The sequence below is a fragment of the Anopheles moucheti genome, chromosome 3 (assembly GCF_943734755.1).
Source record: "Anopheles moucheti chromosome 3, idAnoMoucSN_F20_07, whole genome shotgun sequence".
NCBI lineage: Eukaryota > Metazoa > Arthropoda > Insecta > Diptera > Culicidae > Anopheles > Anopheles moucheti.
This window is the reverse complement of record NC_069141.1, coordinates 88,448,577-88,473,192: the sequence shown is the minus strand read 5'-3', so window position 1 is coordinate 88,473,192 and position 24,616 is coordinate 88,448,577. Positions and strand designations below refer to the sequence as shown.

General features: G+C 45.3%; 1 protein-coding gene across 1 annotated transcript in view; it reads right to left on the bottom strand.

Moving 5' to 3' along the window:
* Nucleotides 1-24,616, bottom strand: part of LOC128303101 (fibrillin-3-like) — a 72,843-nt gene that overhangs the window by 43,502 nt on the left and 4,725 nt on the right. Inside the window, 1 exon segment of the mRNA XM_053039955.1 lies at nucleotides 12,441-12,656. Coding sequence (XP_052895915.1) covers nucleotides 12,441-12,656 — 216 coding nt within the window.

Sequence of the window (24,616 nt, the reverse complement as noted above, 5' to 3'; positions counted from 1 at the left end):
TCTGAAGCATAGTATTTTGCCAATATTTTTCCCTCTCTGCTTCTCTCTTTATCTCTTTCTCGCTCTCTCTCTCAGCATAGTTGGCTCCAACGAATCAGATCTATCGGTTCCCCACGAACAGGGCTGAATCGTTCCAGGCCTTCCCGGTTGGCATGAACGAATCTAATTAACACAAACACTAGATCCAAAATCCTCCTGTGATTAAACGCCTGAAATTGGATTAACACCGATCTGCAAGCACGCGCGCACACGCACACACACACAAACACATAAATATACAAGCGAAGGTTTTACCGGCTCATAAGACAGCATCCTTCCCGTGGGAGGCCAACCTCGCTATACCACGTGATGACGCGTACCGATCCTATCCACAAGCGCCGGTTGTTCCCATCGGTGCAGACGGGTTCCATCAAGCATGTTCTCAGCGGAACCGAACATCCGATATACCGGCGGAAACTTGTTCGAAAGAACACTCAACACACACACACACACAAACACACACTAATTTCCGTGTGCCCGTCGTGCATGTATACAGGCGCTCCGAACCATACCAACAGTCGGGACGTATTGTTCCGTGACGCTGAGCGTATTATTCGCGTCTTTTGGTGTCCGAAGACACACCACATCAAGGGGCAACGATGCGGAATGAATTACCAGCCAGAATTGGAAGTCAGGAAGCGGAATATCGGCCAGGCACCGGTGCTTCATCGACCCGGACGACTTCTACCGGTTCATTGTTCGATGAAGCTTATTATCGGGCCCGATATCGCCGTGGGATCGCGCCGAAACGTCGAACTCCGGCGCGTTAAGCGATTAGTAGTCGAAGGGCAGGAAAATGGGTCGAAACTAGTGCAATGTTTCCAAACGGAGAGCTACAGTTGAATTAGCTGCCGATACAAACATTGTCCTGTTACGCCTTTGGCCGGGGAAATGTAGGGGCACGCATGCAGTGTAGGATCATGCAAACCTTGCTGCGAAGGTACCTTCAGTGGAAGCTTCGTTCCGGTTCGGGATAGGTCCCAAGAGATCTCGAACCAACTACGATGGTTCATGATTAGATTCGGCAAACTCTCACCAACCGGCGTTCTCCACCACTGCGGATAATGCCAATAGGACCAATGACCAATTCTGACATTCCAACCAAAAACAGCCGGCAAGAGTAGGGTTCCCACAACCTCCCCCAGAAAGTGCCCTGGAGATGGATAGAAGTCAATTTGCAAGCAACTAAATGAAATACCGATTACACGCGTGAGGCTCGTTCTGAGGCACGGTTTCACCATTTTCCTTTCTGAAGCTTCATTTTCATCCATCTCTAAAAAGGATAACAAAAAAACAGAAAAAAACACACCACGTATCAGGTTGGGCATACGTTGCTCTGACTAGTGTACGCTTACGAAGGAACGGATTTGGAGATGCTTATCGTGTGGACGTTGTAGCATGTTTGTTCAGCCAGTTGCACGATAGCAGATCAGCACTGGAACAAGCAGCATTACCGTTAAGAAGTCAAAGTATGGGACTAGATTCCACAGAAGTCCGTATTTGTTATTTCGTAGCACCCTACTCGTTCCTTCTCACGCATTTGAGAAGCTCTTTGATACTACAGTTGATGATCGGAGCAACAGATTGATGTGTTTCCGAAAGCCCTTTCATTGACTTGGGGCTTCGTTGCCTGTGCACGGGTTTGAAATGATATTGAATTTTGATCATCTTTTTTTATTGATCGTTAAAGCCTCTTCATCTCTTTGAAGAACCATTTGAAGAATCATTTAGCAGTGAATTAAAACTGTTTGCAAGCATACCTCCACATAGTTTATGATCTATGCAGTCAGAAATAAACTTTGTGGCGTGTGGTAGTTTTGGGGGAAAAAAAGTCGTAATAAAATGACACGAAAACAATTTTAGCTTTACGATATGGCCAAATATGTTTTCTCATAACGCATTTGCAGATGACGTAATGTCATCTGTCCAAAACAGTCTGGTGAAGTTAGTGGCGCTGGATCTTCGCACAATAGTACCAGAAACAAATCCCATCTAGGCTTCTTGTCTTCTCGAACAGCTTCGAGTAACTACTCAGTCAAAAATCCGAATTAATTGAAGTGCTATATTATTTTTTCAACTAGTATTTAGAATAACTTAAGCATTATTTAATACTTGGAAATAAAATTTAGTAACTGTAATCCATGGTGTCTAAGAATCCATCTATGCTTCAAATAATAAATCCGGTAGCATCTATCAAATTAAAATGAAATGGTAAAATGATTTACGAGAATATGTGTATGGCTCCACCAGCCCTAATTTATGGCCAACAATATCATCGTTAAAACTACCTGAAGATGAGCCATTATAGAACCCTCTCAACAATGAAGAGGATATTAAAACGCACCCATGATGGTGTGTATTTATCACCGATTCGCATATAAAACAGATTTCCACTTTAGATGTCTAAAACAATGGCTCCGCAGGAAGCTGACGCTATGCAATACCATTCCAAGTACATTCGTACACCTTCGCGCAACTGCATGATTTAACGCGAATAAAACATCGCGGTGACAGTTGGACAGCATAAACCCTGCCTCCCCACCCCACATGCATGCGTGGTTGAACAGTGTGCCAGGGTTATAAATCTGGATCGCATATCGACTAACCGCAGCGTGCATCACACATGGAGATGATATATCAGTAGGCTCCATCGCGTGTGTACATGCAAATAGCTAGTCAAAACAGCAAAAAATGGCCAACCCCCGTGTGTATGACCAGCCAGCTTTCAGCTACGGGAATGACACCCATGGGAAACGCACAAACGAGCGAGATGAGCGAGAGTGTGTGGAGAAGCCAGAAAAAATTGATTTACGATTCACGTCGTAAAAGTAGAGGAAGAACACATCAAATTGTTTCGTCCGTTGTTCCGTGCGTTCAAATCCGAACCGGCAAACCGGCGTCCCGCAAAACCGGTGAAGGTGTTTGTGGTTGTCAAACTCGTCGTTAATCGAAGTTTTCCACCATCAAATGAATGCCGCACATGGTCAGCACGGGTTGCGCGCAGTCCGGAATCCGACCACTTCAAGCCAGTAAAACAATCTGTGGAGCGGTCCAAGGCGGTCTTCTGAAACACCCGATGACGCTCAAGTGATCATAAAAATCAACATGCCTGTTGTTTTCGGTATCGTCTCCCTTGCCCGACTTTAGAGCACAGTAAGGCGCCACATTTTATGACCACGTTCCAGAGAGGAACGGACCCGAAACTTATCAATCCCAGTTCCGGGAGATTTTTTTTCTCGTGGGGTTTTGTGGAGATGACGTGGAGAACAAGTGTACTCGTGCTGAGTTCCTAGAAGCCGGCACACGACCACACATTTATTGCTTCGAGTTAAGGGAATCCATGGCACGGAGGCAACAATCAATTGCCAGACGGGCGCAATCTGAACGCGTGTGGTTTTTTCCCTAAACTACCAAATATCGAACGGACCCAAAGCACCACAGGGTGCCTCCACAGTAAAACACCAGTTCGGATTAGGAATGGGATTTTAATCGGCTTGCCTTCCGGACTGCTAAACTTTGGCGTTGACATCAACAGATATTCGAAAATCGTCAAACATTCGCTAAACAAGCGACATTAATCGACGTGATTCATGGAAAAGGCAACGCACTGTGTGCAATAAATATGTGCAAAATATTGCACGTCCGTAAAATATGGAAACCGATTCGTGACACGCTACACACCACAACGGTCGAGCTATTTCGCAGGATTACAAAAATTGATCCCACCGGGCCGGACAATGGGTCTAAATAATCTAAAACCATACCGTCCCCATATAAGTGTCAACGTCAGATCGTACGATGTCAAAACACGAAACTACTTTACTCGCCGTGCATGGAGACTTTTATTTCCGACCGCTATCTGGAACGGAATCGGTAGATCAATTTTTTTGGCAAACGATTTCACTGCTGTGCCGGTTTGGGCATGGGGTACAGACGTGCCAGATAAAATATGGGACCACTTATAATCTAACCGATTCTACCAGCTCGTAAATTGGCGATCTTTATTGAAGCAGGTCCGTCCATTTTCGGCCAATCCTTTCTAGTGCAACGAAAACGGAACGGAAATGTGGTTGTGCTTTATTACAAATTTCGTTTCTAGTTGCTTAATCCGTTCCAGCAAAACACTGTTGTTAAGTTGCCTTACTGCCTAAGAGTTGCTCAAATCGTGCCTTGGCTTTATAGAACCGTTTGGCACAATAATTCACAACAAATCTGATGTCAATTGTGCGCTTCTTTATGCGCGCTTTTGACCTCCGGAATGAATCTGGTCATTAACAAACGATCAACTTAACCGCAAATAAATAAAGTTGACACTCGGCTACGATGGCCATTGCCTTGATTAATGGTCATTTAGCGATAGAGGTGTTAATTAATTTCACATTACCGCATGTTGTGAAATACGACAAATTGATGTATGTGTAATCTAATTAAGCCGTCGGACAGATGAAGTTTTATTTTGTGCCATTATTTCACCAATCAAGCAGAACCCAAGCAAAATGATTTAATTCAATTTTTTAATTCGCTTGATTGTTCGCGCAACAATATGGCGGTGTTTCAGCATCACTTTAAATTTTAAAAGATTTAAGCAAGATAAGAGTCTTACAACCATAACTGTTTGAAGATAATCATAGAAGACGTTTTAATATCCTTATGATTATGGGTTGGTTTACAGGTGAATAACATCCAATCTATATTGACCGTATTACACAATCATTTCTCCAGTGCTTGCTTAGCTTAGAAAATATCCAAAGAGTCTCCTAAGCAACCCCCAACACTTCTCGTTTGCCCAACACACAACATTCGTTATTTGCTTGTTTCTTTCACGTTCGAGTGCGGCCTAAAACGTGCCGCTCAATAACTTTCGTAACAAGCTCTTAAAATGTCATCTGCTATTGATAGGCGGAAGGCCCACGGTTACCAATCGCTTGTTCGTTTCTTTCCTTTTCCACCGGTTCCGGACGGGCCGTGAGCTACAAAATTTATTCATCTCTTTACACACCGTTGGCCCACATGGTAATGGCGAATAAGTCACAAATGTGGGGTAAAAAAAAACTACCAAACCACAAGCGAATCTGTGACCACCAGCCTACCAGCAAATAAATAAAAAAATATCTACAAACATGGCCTTTAAGTAGCGACCTCACACTCACCGGTACGAGATGCCCAATTCAGTAGTGTAAACAGATCACCTAGATACCACCTTGCCCGAAATCAATCGAACATCCTCCTTCTGCTAGGTTCAGGTGTCTGTTCAGGGATTTTCGTATATGTTGGCGCCCACGCGCTGCCCGGCCAATATGTGCTGCCGACCGGACAGCCGAAATAGACACAGGAACGACGACTCATCCGCTCGATGATGAATCGTTTCCCAATGAACGGACCCGCGTAAGAAACTCCCGCACACAACGGATTTTCTCATAATCCCTCTCTCCTAACGCCGGGGTGCTACTATCGTGGTGCGTGGTAAGAATGTGTGCGACCTGGCCCGAAACACACAAAATGCACATATTTATTAACACTTTGTCAATAGTCCAGCTGAGTGTGATCAACGACGTATAAGGGCACGATCCTACACAACTTTTGGGGGAACATCAGCACACAGAAATCCTCCTGTCTTTCCGCAGCTCCGAAGGAAGTCAAAACAAACGACAAGAAAATTAGACCCACATCGGATACTAAAAATACAATCAAAGCCGATTTCTGTTTTTCGCATAGACAAACGGTTGCAGCACCTCAGACGAATAGGCAAACAAATAAAGCGATTGTTGAAGATTCCGACTGGAAGGGGTTGACCGTAAATCGGTACGCATTTGTTGTGACAAATTACGCTCAATGTCCACGACTATATTCATCCCAGAGATGATGTACGGGTGACCAGCCGGTTGTAGATAGCTCTTGTGTACGAGTGCACTTTGCATTATTAATGCCCGGTTGTCGGTTAATCACTGGTTCGGTGAGTAAATAATCGATGATCTGCCGATCATAATCACTCTTCGATGGGATTTCAGCGCATGAAAGAGTCCTCCATTGAAGGATTGTGAAAAGCTCCACTTCAGTTCAGGCTGTACACAATACCAAGCGCGGGTTTTGCTTCACTGTCCTCAAGGATCATGATTTCGGTATGTCCGTCATTAGGATGTAGTCATTAATATCGATTGATTGCTAACTGACCGGTTAAGGAGTTCGGTATGTTCATTATGATGATAATGACTATCAATTGGCGTGATGCTTATGATATTAAGCAATAGCTCATAGAACTCCACATAGGAGACGTAGCTGCACGTCTATGCTCCTACGTCTCAGTACCACGAAGCTCAGTCCATCACTCGGTACGGTGGAGCATATAAATTACCGAGCAAATAATCAATCTCTATCCCCTCTTGGGTACAAACTTCCCAGCTTCTCTGGCTGTTGTGTATCGTTCATCGCTCAAAGGTTAATTTGAATAAAATGTCGATTTATATTAATTTTCACACCAGCGGCAAATATTCCGCTTCCTCCGGGTTGACTTCTGCACAAGTATGCATGCGATTGCGTGCCAGAAAGCTTTAGAAGCGATTGCGTTGTGCTGAGTGACGTTGGAAGTATGGTTTTGTCACAGCAGCGTAATGAGAATTCGATCGATTTCGACGTCCCTGGAGCTACGTTGAGTTCATTTGGAGCAAATTAATTTTAACGTGCAATCAACAAACGAATGCCATTCTGGAGAAAATTAGGAATTTGACTTGCTTTACCAAGGGCGGTTGACAGAGGCTAAATCAACTGCTATAGGAACGACTTTAATTAGGTGCAATGATATTGAATAATACCTAATGACATTGATTCTGTTGGTAATGTGTCAAATATTGAAAATTTTATATAAATTTTAGGTAAAATCAGCGTTTGTATAACAGGGATTCCAAGGTCATTTTATTTCCTCGCGATACAGCTTTGAAAATATTTAACGCAGTTGATAGCTTGCCGGGAATAGACTTTGCTGTCGATCTCAGCTCCCAGTACACTATCGGCGGTAACATGTCGCAGTGGGCGATTATTTCCGGCTTCTTTTGTACAACCGTCCCACCAACGCCCAACAAAACGTTTTAGTGCTTGACCAAAAAATAAACTGGAATCCCCCAGCCAAAATATTGACGGCACGAAGATATCTCTCACTCTTTGTGTCACATTTAACACTCCAAATGGTGCCAAATTTAAGGCAAATCGTAAAATGGTTGTTTTTTTTTTCTCTCTTTACAATATCGCCAGCAGCAAACAAACCTTCGCTCAGCTCGCTGTGGGATTCCGCTGCCAATGGCGGGCAGGAAGATAACTGCCAGTCGAGCAAGAACAGACCCAGCAAAAGAATGTCGCTTGACGTATTAGGTTCCTTCACGAGCCGTAGTGAAATCTGTTCCGGTTGCTCAGAATCTCAGCACCTTGGATCGGTTTACTACCCTGCTCTGGTTGGCGAACTTGGCAGCTTGGTCGCAATGCCAGCTTCGGCCGGCAGACACTTCCTGCATTCCAATCGACCCGGAGAGTCATTCCGCTGCGTACGGTTGTAAATTTTGACGTTCCTTTCCCGAGCGAATACTTCCCGGTGGGGGGGGAAGATCATTTGCGAGGGTGGAACGGATGTTGGGAATCGTGGGAATGCTGGAGTTGGTTTTATTGAATCTAATCGGTGAAACAGTAGCAAAGCTGAAATTGGAATTTTCATTTCTGGCCATCAAACAGTGCGCTGCGCAATGTGGATATTATCAACTGTCACTCATTTAAAATGGGCCCCCAGTACGGCGGTGCCACAATCCGGACGATTGCATATTTGGTGCCATTTGCTTTACGACAATCATAACCATTTATAGTGGCGGAAGAAGGAATTATGCGCCACATAATGGGAGCTCGTAGCGGAATCAAAACGGGAACCAAATTATAACCTCAAATACTGTGCTCAGTGAGCTTTAACGGGCTACGGAGCTGATCAAGATCGGATGATAACAGCCAAATTACCTTTTCGCATCACATTTTCCTTAACTATCTTAACCTTTCTTACTCACCCGGTTCGACCGACCGCTCGTGTCTAGACACACTCGAGACGCACCAAAGAAGCGAAGGTTCATCGTTTCGTCCAACTGCTCCTTATCATGCATCGATCGATACTCAATAGTTCGGTCGTGCAAACAAATTGCCACCTCCCTCCCATCTTCCTGTTGCCAGTGGGAACTCCAATATTCCCTCGCACTCCGCGACTGTCCGAAAACCGCAATAAACTCCGTCGGTCCATAAATTACCCCACCATCCGAAAAGTGTGAGCCGGCCCTTAGCATCACATAAACTAAGCATTATCGAGGAAACGTGTTCAGCGTGTCTAGCACCGTTCGGCTGGGGTCTTTGCATTCGCTGTGGGTAGCAACACTGGCTGGCTGTAAAACAGTAGGTGTTGGTTTCGGCGTATGTGTGTCTGTGTGTGACAACAAACCGTTTTCAAACGACAGCAGCATCTGGAAGAAGCGCGTGCCCCAAAATTGTCAATGACATCCATATACACACCATATACCGCGAGCATGTGAGCATGATAGAGAGCACTTCGTCGATTGCGAACACGGAATCCCACCAGAAGTGACTCACTCCGCGAAGATGAACATCTTCTAGTGGAATCAAAACCACCCGGCTCCGGTGGAAACGATCGTGATGAAAATGGTGATGCTGATGATGATGAGGATGAGCACAGCATATTGATGTGACGTCCCCTGCACGCGCGTGTTTCTACGTTGGCAAATTAATTTCTGGTGTAGTTTTAATTGGTTAAGGTGCGTCCGCTTCCAACTATCCATTTTCGGATTCGGCACCACCTCGACACCGTGTTGTAAGTGCGTAAGAGGTTTTTAATGGTCCTCCTCCGGACCTCGCTCCTCGCTGTTTATGGACCAGCTGGACGTCCGCAGCGGTCCGAATGGTTGACCGCAAAAATCACTTCGTGCGTGTATCACACCATTACGGGTACGGTTTCCTCGGAAATCAGAATCACCCACTGGGAGCCGTGTTTGTATCCGCTGCCACTCATCTCACCAAACCCGACAGTTCTGGAAAGTCCCCCCTCCTGCTTCCTTTCGGATCACATTCACGAAGCTCGGCCCACGGGTGACCGGCTTTAAGTCCGGTATGTGTGTGACGGTAGAATGCCGTTCCAGAGATGGGTATGCAAACGCCCCAGCTAAAACCACCAACTGGCCACAGGTTGATGGTGCCATTTGCATAACTTCGACCGACTCCGTCGTCGGCAGGCTACTACAACGTTTCGTCACCACCACGGGCACAAAACACCCGGCACCACCAAACGGTTCAGTTCTTGGCAGGATGTTAATAAAAGTGAAAATTGAATTCGAAGATTATTAAATCTACGACACGATGTTTGGGGCAAACGACACGGTTGAAATGGAACGATGGAAGGTGTCGTAAAACTTTATCGACATCCTGTAGGTGGCGAGCTGGACTTCCAACATTGCGCTTGCTGACTAAAATTAGTAAATCCTTCATCCCGCCAGCCTAGAACACCTAGATGACTTCATCCAATATCTGACCAAGCGGTCGACGCCGTCGATCAATATGAAAGATTAATTCTGGGTGCTTGCCTGCTGATAAACTCGCTGAGCTCGCTGGCTCGTTTTCAACACCTGTTAAGCGCTCAAAGACATTACCAAATAGCGGTCCGGTTGTGGATCGCCCAGATGCAACACACAATGAAGCGGATTACACAAAAAGCACTATTTTTATCACTTTCATCAATCCAATTCCATCTCCAGAAAACGCAACAATTCGTTAGGGATGAAAAGACTGCACGCAGTCACGTTAATCGCCAAACCAAGGAAATCTAATCATGCATCAATTTGGATGCAAATTTCCAGAACATAACATCTTAACACGGAACGGATGGGAGATGTTTGAATGTAAGAAAATCTTCCCAAAAACCACCGCCGGGGAGATTCTTCAGCCGTGTCGTAGCTTATTCAAACACTTGAGTTACACCACACAATGCCCAAGCGCTTGTTCGAGTTCCCGCTTTTGAGCAGCCCGTTCACGCTATAACATGGGGGCGATGCGAGCCACGCGCTTGATCCATTGTTCACACGTGTATCAACCGTCCCCTTTTCTGTGGCGCACCGGTCCCTTAACCGTTCCGTTAGCACCGTGTGGCACAAGTGTGGCCAATAACGATGCTTAATTTATTGATCCCTTATTTGGGAATAGCGACGGTATAAAGGGTGCGAGTAATCTAAGCCGGATCTAAGCCGAAAAAAGCATCAAAGGGCGTGTGTGGCAGCCCTCTTTCCTGGATGGTTGGATTAAAGGCTTACAGGGCTTTCCAGCGTCTGTACGTATGAAACCATGCGTGTAAATATCTCACAAAAACAACAAGTTTATGCGATTTTGTTCTCTGTTTGCGTCGAAAACTTCACGCTATTTATAATTCCTTTTTTAACTGTGAAAGTTCGAGCTAGATAAATTAAAATGTAATTGCATGAAATTTAGCTCACTGCTGTGAACCCTGTAAAATGGAGCTGTCAATAAATGATAAAAGCGCTAAGAATAGATTTCAAAATCAAAAGCCTACGCGAACTCCCAATCGTGAGCTTAGCGTTGAAATGGCAACCTGCTATCACTGCCCGACCATCTCACTAACTACGCTTTTTTTTCTTCCATCGCTTCCACTCCACTTGCTTGTGCGAGAAACTGGCTGAAACTGCTCGCAATCCCTGCAGCACGACACGGCCATTCGCAACGAGAATGAGTTCATAAATAATAAAAATGCCCCAGCATACCCGGGCTTCCCGGTATATCGACATCGATCTAGGTCTGGAGCTGTTTGCCGGTGGTGAAGATGGATTACACGATCGCATACAATCGGAAACACTTCTTCAATGGGAATCGTGCACGGAACAACTCGCTTTCTCTTCACATCTTCCCCCCTGGGATAGGTACACGTGGAGATAAATCGTTCCGTTTATCATTTCCATTCGGACGGGCTTGCCGATGCCACACACCGGAGGTGGTTCTAGCGCTGCAGTGCATCACTTTAAGAAAAAGTACTCCGCACAGCAACTTGCGGCGTCTAGACCGTGGTCCAGGGAGAAAAAACAAGGTGTTCAGTGCTTTGCCTCACAGGTGTAGTGGCATGTGCGGCTGGCTAGTTTCCCAGTACCTGCATGTGCACCCGGTAACCCACTCAAACTGCAAGATGAGTTGTGCCGTAAAACTTGGCACGGAATGTACAATTTATTCATCGTTTTGTGGAATCTCTGTCCGTCCCGCTGATGGACCGGGTTTGCATCATCTCCGACCATGGAAGGGTGCAGTGCTAAACCGCTGGCCAAGAACAAAGGGAACACCAATCCATTCCCCAAACCCGAACGCCCAAAACCCGGTGAAAGATTCCTTCCTTCGATCCTCGTCCTACCAAATCCATAACTAACAATTTTTCTTCCTTTTTCCGATGGCCCGATGGTATTTGGCCCCAGCAAGCAAAAACACTGTAGAATGTACTGTATAATTTATTTAGCGTGCCTAGCCCAACCGGGGAATACCCATCCCATGCTGTAGCCCGCAAATCCATCTTGCGGTCCGGTGCTGTACCCGGATGGTGGTTGAAAATAAATGGTCCATTGTGGCCAACAGTTATACTTCTTGCTGAGAGTTTGCGAGTGTATGTGTGGTTTTTTTTTATTTGCTACTCTATATTTACTCAATTCTGATTCTGATGAATTGCAGTATGGCAGAATTCCTGTACGAAAACCCTCATGGAAACGTTACGAATGCGATCGACGGTTGCAATTTTTCCATCCTGTGGCCCGTTTGCTCTTAGAACCCCCTGTTCAAACTCTTGACCACCTTCTTGGGGGTTTTTTTTATCGTTTGTTGGATCCATATGGAAAACAGTGAGTACTGGAGCTGGAGTCTTCTCGGAGTGAAGTCGCGACCTGACACACCGTCTGTGTGTGATCGTAACCGCAATCGGAAGCGAAATAGGATAAGACAAATATGGTGGCATCAGCTCCCAACAAAAAAAGAAAGACTCTTGCGGGCTTTCGAAAGTCTTTGGCAACATCAACCGGTAATGATGGTACCACATCTGCCTTGACACAATGCAGCCAATCATGCACAATCTGTACGGTAACCGTAGCAGAGTACGGTCTGTTTCGGCTTCCTGCACCGAAGTACCAATCAATTCAATTTGTTATCCCTCGTTAAATTTATTCCTCTCAATTTCAGCATCCAGCACGGGGAACGTATGATAAAGTGGGTGGAAAATTGGTCGACTCCTTCGATCCAAAGTAAGAATAAAACAAAAACCGTTGAGTGCAGCGAGGAGCTTTTAAGCAGCACTCAAAGAGCGCTAGGTGTATTAGGATCTCCCCTTCACTCACCTGGCACACATGCCGGCAGTTTGTTCGATTCCCATTCGTCCGTCTCTATGCTGCAGCGTATTGTGGCTAGCTGCGGTTCCTGCAGCCGGTAGCCCGATTTGCAGGTGTAGTGTGCCGTCACATACTCTTCGTTATCGTCCACGGTTAGTCGGGCGGATCCGTGTGCAATTTCCGGTGGCTGCTCGCAATCCTCGTACGTCTCACCGGTGGCCAATCCTGCCGAGTAGAGGGATGGAGATTTTTTGTCCGAAAGGAAAAAGGAAGCGAAAAAAAGAGATAAAAAATAACATGTTAGTGCTTAATCAAACAAGCGTATCGGATTTTGTAATAGCACCGCTAATCACACGCTAAGCGTGCGTACTCCCGTCAACTCGAATTGGAATCGTTCGAAACATCAAAACAAAACGGCGAACATCCTCCCGTGGTTGGCTCGCCGGCAAACCACTGATTGACAGCCCGATGGTCCCGGCCCGACGTCAATTGACCCAAAAGCGAGCCACACAAATGCTCTACACGGTGCGTTCTTGCTCCCAAGTGCTGTAAACACCGTAAGCCAATCTCGGACCTATCAGATTGTGCGTCAATCAAAAATCGATCCCAAAAACCGGACACAACGTTCCACGTTGGCGGTGTCTTCCACCGTCGACATGAGGACCGACAAGTGTGGAGAAACCAACACGCACACTGGGAGGTCTCGGGTAACAGATTATTAGAATCTTTGTCGCATGCACATTTATCGTAAAGATGTCCAAATCGGAATACAAATCGTTTCGAACGTTAGCGCAGATATTTTTATGAATAATACTCGCTTGGTTTGATGTTTTATCGTGGAAGAATGGTAGACATTTTAGAATATTTATCGGAATAGCAGCAAAATTGACCTGTCAAATGCCTGTTCCTGGCTCGTAGTGTCCTTAGAGCAAAAACGAAGAGTCGAATGTAATTTCCTTTCGGGACGGACATCCAATCTCCGGTAGATAACAAATGGAATCATTTGCTGACCAATGCTCCTGTCACAAACTACATTGAGGCACTGTTTCTGCAGGCCATCCGTACGTCATAAATGATCTCCGCATCATTTCAACCATTTCAACTAACAGATTGTATTTACTGGAAACTGCAGGGCGCCACATAACCTATTAACCAATGCACTATATTGGACGGTAACGAACTTTGCTGGTGTAATCGAAATCGTTACTTCCGCTCGACTTTAAACCTTCTTCCCAGACATTTATAAGACGCCTGCTTTAATCAACAGCCCCCCTCCCCACACAGTTTGATGAATGGTAATGACACCCGTATCCAACACCTCCTACTCCACCCTCGCAGCCAAAAAAAGAGACCCTTCCACCCTCTTAAAACAACATAAAAAACCGACCAATTTTAGCGGAGTAGACGGGGCGGGTCAGCGTTACGCGATACGCAACGCGATGCACGGGTGACAAATTAAATTAAACGACATCAACATTCGGGGCTAGATTTCACCGCTTGATAAACCGAACACGGGGTGTGGATGAGTGTATTAGCCGGTGTCCCACGCAACCAACCGGTAGCCACCGACGACGGAGACAGACCGTGGCAAGTGCAAAGAAATAAACCCCAATTCCCATTATATCGGGAGCGGCCCCTAAAGATGCGCTCACGATAGAGGGTGCTTTATAGAGACGTGAACACTTTCCGTGGGTTGTCTTCCGGCACACGGCACGGGGTCTTGATTGCAGGTCACCGGAAATCGTCAACGGTTTATTGTCACATTGCTCATCCGGCAGAATGGAATGGCGCTGTGCAAACATATACACGCTGTATCGTTTACACCAGCACCAGCTTCGGTGCGAATCGGAGTTCCACGCGTGTTACAAGCGATCCTATGAAAGGATCCTGCTCGCCACAAAAACCGCCTGCTCTGGTAGCGAACCAAGGGAAATAATCATCCTAGGGAAAAAAAGGGAAAATCTCAACCCAACAACACCAATGTTCTTCCCGTCACAGTACGGCGAAGATAAACGGCGGAAGATATCACATTAGCTGTCATTGTCACAGTTATCTTCATCCCGTACCCACCAGCCTAATAGACACCCAGCAAACACAACCTCCACCTTCTGCACTGCCAATCCACTCCGCTCTGCAACACCACACCACGCCAACATGATGGAATGGTAGGAAGAAAAATAATGGTTTGTTACAAATTTCTGTGTGTTGATGCGCTACGACTTCCTGTCACGTTTTTCTTCCCTGCGCTGAATTTCAACGCAGGATGGATGGATGATGAAGGTGCGGCACCGGGCACGGCGCTACGGTGAGATTTATGTTCTCGCAATTGTGTGCCTCCGATTTCCGATTTCCTTGACGGTGGCGATCCTAGAAGGTGGCGTCAGCGGCATTGGGAAGTGGACCCGTGGACCACCAGCGCCACTGATGAAATCCGATCGAATCCCAAACATCGTGCTGCTAATAAAAATGAAATAAATTTTAATCCTCCGATGCGTTTGTGGTTCGAGTTTAGTAGCAGAGAAACATCGCTCGAAATGGCTGCTACTGCTGGCAGTGGCGGCAAGCTGTTACATCGTATCCCTTCCATCGAAACGACGTTGTCCAGAGCCAGGTAGGTAACAAATTAAAAAACCATTCTTCGAATGTGTTTGCAGTAAAACAAACGATGATCGCTGGCTACTTGGTGCTGTAACAAACAAATGGGAAATTTCATTCGGAACACGTACCACAAATTGATTCAATCATACCATCAACAAATGGGTGAGCGAAACGAGCGGATGACATGCGTGTGTAAATAATTAAATTACATTTTTCCAACATTTACTATAAGTTTAACAGCTAATGTCTGTAATATGGATCTTTGTTTTGCTGAGCATTTATGCAACGAATAAATCCATGCAGTTTGTAGAATTTTTACCTGTGTGAAATTTCAAAACAAACTAAATGTATTCACTTATGGCCTATAATTCATCAGCTTCGGCCACTAAATTATCTATGGGCAACTTAAACCAAAGATAACCAACCTTTAGCTAAGGCATAACACCGGTAACGACAGAAAAAAATAAAGAAGGTCAGATTAAACAGATCTGAATTCCTTCACAATTCACACTTGCATTTGTTACAGTTCCATACATTTAATTCCTATTTCATCCTTGCAAAATTATTATTATGATTAGCGAGTTTATTCTCCGCTAGTTTATTCAGCCCTTGTTAATTGACGGATTATATTTCTGGCTCATCCCCCATAAACCCGTTTGCGAACGGAAAAGTCGAAATCCATCATTTTGTGTCAGATTCATAATTGAAGCAAACATCACATTCTAAAATATTTACACTATTTCCTAGTCGATGCTACACACTGTGTTGTAAACCTCCAATGAGCAAATTTTGGTAATCAAACACAAACAACAGATTCATCCCAAAAACCAGTGAACACATTCCATCTACTCACCTGTCTACGTCACACGAAACGATCGGTAATGAATGGATGTCGTCTGTCGAGCGATAGTATTTTTCGCACATACAACTTTCCAACCATTTCCCTTCACGATCCCTCCTGCCATGTGGTTTACCTTGGACATAAATTATGAAACCTCAACTTCTGGAATCTGCATACTTGAAAAGCCATTTCCCACACAGTCATACTCACACACACACACACACCTGCCCATACTGGCATACAAATTCCCAAAATCCAAACCAGGATAAACCCGATGTATCGCAATTTATGCCACAAATCCTATGCCATATCCGAACCTCTGTCGCTCTGTGCAGCTAAACCGAAAAGTGGTATACCATCATAAATTCATTAGCACATATTCCAAACCCTCCAATGACAAGTTCTCCACACTCTCCGCTCTTTGTACCACCCCGCAGCGAGTAAAGATTTGACAACTGTGATTTTGGACCGTCCTCAAAACGGCACTGGAAAATGGTCACAAATTTTCCAACCATTCCGGGCAGCACTCTTCAATCGGTTTACATTTTCTTTTGCATTATTCCACACCGATTTTGAACCGGTGTCGTCTTCGTCACCGGTAAGGAACGGAATCAGTTGGTCGTGGTATCGAATATGGCTCGGATAAATAAAACATTGCCTGTTGTCAAGCATGGCATTGTGGCACGGACAAGGAGTGGTTTGCTTCTAGCTACACAACGCTCACCGAAGACACCGAAGCTGCCTGATGGGCTGCCACAGCGCATCCCATTAGTCTTCACAAATCTCACAAAACCGACACGTGACACGTGGGTTGTCGCTACCAACCGGTGACCGATCGTTGTTAAGCATCGAAATCACACTCTTTCGCCCTTATTTGGCCTTGTTTTCGTCCGCAGTGTCATGGAGTGGCGAGCTGCGACATAATGTGACCCCTTCCATAATGGACAACTTTTGCAATCGACGACGACCCGTTGGATTTGTTTGCTTGAAATTTGTTACACCAACGGGACAACGGGATCATGGTAGAAAATGAAAGATTAAAGGTGAAATGCGTGTCGGCTTTGAAAGGAAAATTCATGACTGCGTTCCATCAATCGGGATCGACCCGACGGAGATTGGAACTGGCCCATCGATTTTGCCGTTTGGGGTTTCTCGTTCGGTTCGCACCCAGCGCGTGCTCCAGCTGTTGCAAATGGCGCGAGGTGCTAATGTACATTCTGCTACGAAAACTCTCCACAACTCGCACGCCGGCCAGACCATGTCCGGTTCAACTTTTGCCAGCCCAACAATCATAAAACAGCCATTAACTTACTCGTCCCCGCGCACGAAACCGCCCCGGTGACATCGATCGGACAGCACGGCCAACTTTGTCACGTTCGCTGATCAACCTTCTGGCCGTCAGACGGAGAAAAAATAAGCACAATCGACAATTTATCGACCATATGGTCGGACGGTCCTGTGTACTGTGTTTATTTCGCAAAGAAAAACGAACAAACCACTCGTCTCTTGGCAAACACGGGCCAAACCAAGCGCCGCTCAAACCACTGACCACACACAGAAAGCTCGGAACGGGGGAAACTTTTTGACCTCATGAAAAGTGATCCATTTTTGTTGTGCTTTCATCCCTTCCATCTACTGCCCGGGTCACACTCGTACCCGGTGGTTGGCATTTTTTGATGGCAGTTTATCACATTTTTACCATCACCGGTGGCCAGTGAATAAGGATGCAGCTGCTCTAGGGCGTACAGAGCAGAAGACACACAAGAAGATGGGTTTTTTTGTGTAATAAAACAGCAAAAGCTATCACACTCCGCTTAAGCTGTTGTGTTTTGAGCGAAAGCTATCAAAAACCCATTTTTCAACTGTCGTGGCGGATGTCGTTGCTTCTGTGAAGCGTTATTTATGAAGGTGCAGCAGTTTGGCACATTAGTCATCATTTAAAGCACATTTACCCGTGGGGATTTAGCGTGTAATTATGCGATCGTTTTAATTGTTTTCCTTAAAATTTAAACTTTTCTAAATGTTTGCTTATTTTTTGAATTAATCCCTTGACCCTAATGATTAATCTCCTTCAAGTATCAAGTCGCCAAACGAAGCGAAGAAATAGTTGTGCAAAATTTCGATTATTTCGGGAAAACAAACAAAAGACCACAGAAACATAAAGAACATTTTAAATCTCTTCCAGAAAGACAAAGCGTCCATCATTTTTCATTATTCAACCAGCGGATTCTTCTCGCTTACCCACCAATTTATGGACATCATCAAATGCGAAGGGACGTCATTAAATTTCCGTTTTCGTTTTAAAACTGTCCCACCTACCCTGAAACGGGACGCTGATCGCCACAGTTAATACGAAATCTAATCAAACCATCCACCTAACCGTGATTCCGGTGACCGCACCGCACCACGGCGAGCTAGCTTCGAAACCCACCCAACCTCCGGCACGACAATGGAGGCGCATGGTCATGGACGTAGCCGGGTTGGATGATGCTAAAATTTCATCCACCGCGCTCATCACACCGCACTGCAACGGAATAGCACGAATACGCGTGGACGGTGCCGAGTTTCTAATCGATTTATGGTTCAATTTTCTTTCCGGAAACAATTTTCTTCCAGCAGCCAAGCAATCGCACTGTAATCGCCCGGTCGTTCGTCCAGCAGTTTGTGCGGGGAAGTAAAAAGTTCTTTGTGTTTGATAGCTGCCGTTTAAGATTTAGTTTGTTTTGTGTGAAAGCCACAGCTCTGAAATGGTATCATTTGATTCTTTTTTGGATTTATTGTCGCATCGTTACGCCTGCGGTAGTTACAGCTAAATTAAGCTGGTTATTCCTTTGTTTTTGCCCAAGTCCAACAGTTTCTTAAGCGAATTTCTAAAAATTTATCAGTTAAAATAAATAAAATCAGAACAGATACTGGAGGTAAAAGTATACATTTTTCAGATGAATATTAGATGAATATCGTATGAACAACCTTTTTGCTACTGCACATACAGTATAATATTGAAGTAACACTGTCCTATAAATTCCAAATTGTCTTCATGACAATCACTAATTAATTATATTGTCCGCAGTCTGTGGTACTAATTGTAAGTATGGATCAACTTAAAGCCATCTGAGAGTGCTACACAATTAAATAACTCTCAGATTAAGTGGAGGACTACAAGCGTTTATCCCTCGGTAAACCCTTCTATGACAGTCAACCAACCGATAGTTATCCTGAAGTCATTCTAGCTCGTCGGTTTTAATGCCAGGTGATTTAATTAAAGTCATCTGATAATAGTCCGATGGTTGAAGATGCTTCCCCAAGAAGTTTATTACACTCCTTGATCTTTCAACCTGTTGATACTGTACCTTTCTGTGTTTTGGGTTGCTCTCGAACAACTTGGGATGATTTATCATCTTGTGGAGCGAACCGCATTGCAAAGACCCACTTTGCATCGAACGGAACGAAGCGATGATCTCTTCCCAAAGCTAATCAATAACAGAAAGTGATTTGCTTCGGATAGATTCGGACCTAATTTATCATACTTTTCCTTTCACTTTCTGGGTAAAAAACGTTCGTGATACACCTCTTTTTGCTCTCCCGTGACTTTAACCTTTTCCAAAGTCTTTTTATCTCTCGCATACACCTGGGAATATGCACCTTTAACAATTCTCAAACAACGCCAAAGCAACACAAACAAAAGTCCATTACAACGGCAATCGATAAAGGCGAGCTGCAGGCGACAGAGTGGTGCGTGGTTTGTCCCACTGTAAAGCCTTTGGCCAGCTTCCAAAAATAAACGATCCCATCAGTATGTAGCGATATTGTCATTCGTTTCATTTCGATTCATGGCGTATTCGTTTTGTACGTTTTCACCATCCCAACACATAGCGCCATCTCGCCACTCGGCCGACTCTGCAGCTTAAGAACAGCATCACGACCACGACGACGGCGTACCGTTTCGTTATTCTGGTCGAAAGGTTCATAAGCTCGAACCGAACGGAAAATCAAACTGCGGCTGCATCACGCCCGTCCCGAGAGGAGGAGTGAGTAGAAGCCCCGACTGTGAGGGGGAGGACGTTCTTTCGGTGCAGCAGTCTGATCAGTTGTCTGCATTGGAGAAGCAGCAATGGCTACTGAGCACGCTCTGCGATGTTGTGATGCTGCGATGTTTGCATTATCCCTCCGCTGGCAACTCTTTACGGCTTACGAAACATCAACAGCGAAACCCCGTTTGTCCACCCAGTTGTGGGTGGTACGGCGATGGATGCTGCGAGAGAGAAAAAGTTCACACAGTGGGCGAAATAGATCGGCTTAATTTGTCAAATAGCGCACAGATGAGGCAATAAATCGCTCGCCCGCCGGTGAGTGTTTTATTTATTTTTCACCCGCGCGAGCGCTTATCGCGATGTTGCACATTTGCAGGGAGCGAAAGTGGGCTAGAGCGTTCGATGTGTGGTTGGTAATGCGGATAAGTGCACGAAAGCGGGTTTCGTTGTGAGATCTCGTTGCAAATGATCAATGAGTAGAGCAATATTAACAAAATAGACGAAAATGCCTCAAGGTAACTACTCCTCTTTGGATTTTATTTTCTTACTGTTGGGGGTTGAGTTTTCCGACCTATCCTTAATCCAAGAACTTTCAATACTCAACTAAAAGCAACATCATGAACTGACGACCTTGAAACTTCTTTACTCTCTGTCTAAATGTCATTAAAATCAATATTCATCACCAAAGCAAGAAATTCACCATTTGAGGGCAATACTTGTCCTTCAAAACTAACCAACGGTCGAAATCGATAACCAATGTCCATAAATTTGTTGTTCCACCCAAAGGCAAACCCGAACAAAATAAAAATGCCATATGAATGCGTAAAAACTCATTCCATATTCCGGCGCCTCATGTGTGCATCTCGTTTGATCTCGTACCCGCTCCGTATTGCACTCCCCACGGTGCAATAGTGTTCCGGGCAGCATACTGATGGCTGCTGCCGTTGCTGCTGCTGGTGAGCTGTTCCAAAATGGGCATATCATGCCATGGACAATAAGCGAAACACTCACCCCCGTACAAAAGGCGTTACACATTTCGGGACGGAATGTGTGCGTGTGTGTGTGTGTTTTCTTTTTGCTTCGTTATTCCGTTCATTCGTAGAAAATATCTGTCGGTTCGGGTGAGTTTTATTGAAGTGCTCCCTACTGCTGCATTAGCATTGGCGCAACACACCGGGTGGGAAGCGGACATTCCACGCTGCCGGTGGTGTCGCGCAGCATAATTTCATGCTGCGCATTACGGCACTCAGAAGCAGCATGCAAAGCCGGCGCCCACCTACACCTACGCAAATGAACGCAAGCAAACAAATGGTCACACTTTTGTGACAGACAGACAGACAGACGGTCGGGCGGACGGATGGATGGTCGGTCCATTTCTATCACCGTTACCGAAGGCAAATCGAAATCGTGACTCGTCCGACTCGCGTCTAATGTGACGGTACGTGGAAAGTGAAATGTCCGGCAGGAAGGGAGGTTTGGCTTTCCACCGAGCGGGCGCAGATCATCTTACACGGGCTGGGTCGTGATTTGTTTCTTTCTTCGATTGTTTACCCAGCTACTGCCGTAAGCCGCACACTGCGCACACGGGCCGTCTAACCGATTGGTGTATTGTTTTGTTTTTGTTCGATTTGGACAAACAAAATACGACACACAGACACATACATACACACGCACACTAATCGTTTGCTTTCCCGCCAGTTCGGATTGATCGACATGACTTTAAAATATTGATACTTGATGATCAGTTTGTTGCTGAAGAAATATCAACAAGGAAGATAAGACGAAAAATGGATCAGTAAATTGTTGAATATAACTTTTATGACAAATGATTACAAATGAAAAATACGAATATCGACTCAGTTTGTAATAATTAATTTAATTATCTGAAAAAGAACCTGATCTTTTGAATTTTTTGCAAGCTACGCAGTCGAAAGCATGGCCTACTTACGTACTGAAATGTATGCATAATTTGAGAAAACAGCATCGTTTCTATCTTGTAGAATTTCCAGATAGTGGAGAAAATTTCTTTCCACGACTTCATTTTCAAAAGTTTTCATCCATTTTTGTCACATTAACTCGACAGCTTGGCATGGGTTCCCTTTTTTACTTTCCACCATTAAACAATTCTTACAACAGCCAATGTGGTGTGCAATTACCAGATCAAAGACTATGGGGACATGCAAAATGGATTGGCTTTGTCTTGGTCGAGAGTCCCGGACCACCACGCCAGCGCGAGCACAAAAAGAAATACAAACCCCATCATCTTTCAATAAACACGTTAAACATTTAATCGCACAATCCATTTGACTTTAGTGCTCCCATTCACTAAATGACGCCATAACAATTGTTTCCATTCTTTCCGCTCCGACATTGATGCGGCAAGTTTACTCTATTAACATTTTTGGACGGATTTTTTTTTTGCCTGTTCTTTTTCTCATTTATGAATTTTCAGCTCAAGCACGACAATGACGGAAATGAAAATGGTGTGTGAAAATTTCATTATCATGATGTTTGTCCAACCGAATCTGTCCCGCTGTTTTTCTGCTCAATCTATCGCCGTACTTGGTAAAAATGCAAAACAGCGATAAAAGGAAAGCTATACACTGTACGAATTATTAATTTTTCTCCATTCAGCTTTCGTTTTACACTTTTTTTCACCATTTGTTCCGTGCTGGTGAAATGTGAACCGAAAAGCAAACACGCGGGTGAACATTTATGATTTTTGTGACATCCGGACCGCGCTGGACTGACTTCTGGTTTGTTTTTTTCTTTCTTTCTTTTATGCTCTCCCCCGCTTTGCGATGACGGCACGGCAGCACCCAAGGCTGCATAATCTAGCAATTTTCCATCATTCGCCTGCACTTATGTCAAGCTGCCGGAAAAATGCTGCAAGCGAGTGACATCGTGAATGTGTCCGTTCATTCGGGGACGAAAGTCATTTCCTTTTCTTTTTTCCCTCCATAACGAACCCGACCTGGTCTAAAATCCGGCAAGGCATTACTTCCGTTGGGGGTTTTTTCCCTCTTTTTTTTGGGGAAACGGTTTTTGTTTTTAATCCTCATAAATGATCTCGGCTCAGACAGCCGAGCGCAACAAAGGCATTACCTTCCGCTGTTTCTTCCGTTTCCTTTTCGCCGCCGACTGTTCCGGCTAAATACACTCACTTAGGCAGTGCTGCGACGTGTTATGCACGTCGGGTGCACTTGTTCGCTTCCGATTTAGCGAAAAGCGGAAAATTATCCCTCGCTAAGTTTTGGGCGGCACGACCAACTCAGCCCGATTTGGTGGCCAAGCAAGTGACCTTTTTCTTTCCCGCGCGTGTAGTGTTTTGAGCTCACCGGATTCAGCATTTACATGAAAATTGGGAAAGTGCCCGGTTTTGTCGGGAAAACCCGGGTATCTGCCCGGCACTGTCCGGTCGGGATGTCGGTACACCTGAATCAGGTACAGGTCGCTCCACCTGGACGGGGGCTGGAAACCCCATCAAGCCACAGTGGTCAGGGTAACATGAATAAGTCATAAGCCTTCAGAGAGTGGAAAGCGTATTTAATTACTCCCCTTTCTGTGGCCAATCCGCTCATACCCCGCCACCCTTGGTTTCAGCGAAAAAAGAACTTGGGATGGTCACGGGACCCGAAAGCACGAGCACGATGATGAGGTGAAAATACTACGGACAATGGACGTGTTAGTAGTTGAGCTATTTTTTCTTCCCCAACTGTGGTGGAAAACCACGGAAAAACGGAAGAATCACGCAAATGGGAAATCAACTAAGGATGCATCTTCCGGATTGATGCTGGTTCCTCCAGTTTCCGTTTTTGTTTTGTGTTTGCGGCCACCGAACCGCACCGGGGCGGGCAAGTATTTTGCATCGTTACGAACGGAGCGAGTGTGCTGGCGTTTTAAGCCGCATGGCACGAATAAATAGGAAAAACACCGTGTGCCGGATATCCGTCCCACGTGAAGATGGTCCTCGCAGTGGGTTCAGTGGGGATGATTTTTAAGTCCATTTTCCGGGAACTCTCGTGCTCTTCTCTCGGTTAACATTTCCACCCAACCATTCGCTGCCTTCCCCCCACTCTATTCATCAGCGGTTAGAGAGATGCATCCGTCTGTTGTTTTTCATGACAGTGCATGCATCATTTCCTCCTCGTATGTTGTTTGTTCAGGAGTTTTCCTATTTTTTCCGACCCATTATTTCCTTCCTAGTACGAGCGCTTTTGTATTTTCCTGTTTTGCTTTCTAATGCTCTACAGCACGACAACAGCTTTCCCGGTCATGGCTTGCTCGTTTCTGCAACGGACAAACAAATTCCGGCCAGTGCGGCAACCGCGAAGGAAACCCATTTTTCAAACGGATAAACCCCTATTTATTATATGTAAATTAAAACCACATTTAATTGCCACACGGTGCTGGAGCGGGAAAGTTGGACCGGGAGCGAACGGACGCCGGTCCTTTCCTGTCGTTAGTCGTAAACGAAAGGAACCGGCATAAACGCATCGTAATGAGGTTGCACCGAGCGGGCAACTCGGCAGCGGTTCATTGCGAGTGGTCAACAGATGCGAGTGCGGCAGCAGTACGGCCGCCCTTTTGGAGCACCCTTCAGACAAAGAAATATGCTCTCTCACTTGGACGGTGGTCGGGATGCAAAAGGAGTTGCTCTTTTTTGCGCCGGAAATCCGGTGACGGCGACCGAACAAACCGACCGGGCCGGGTTT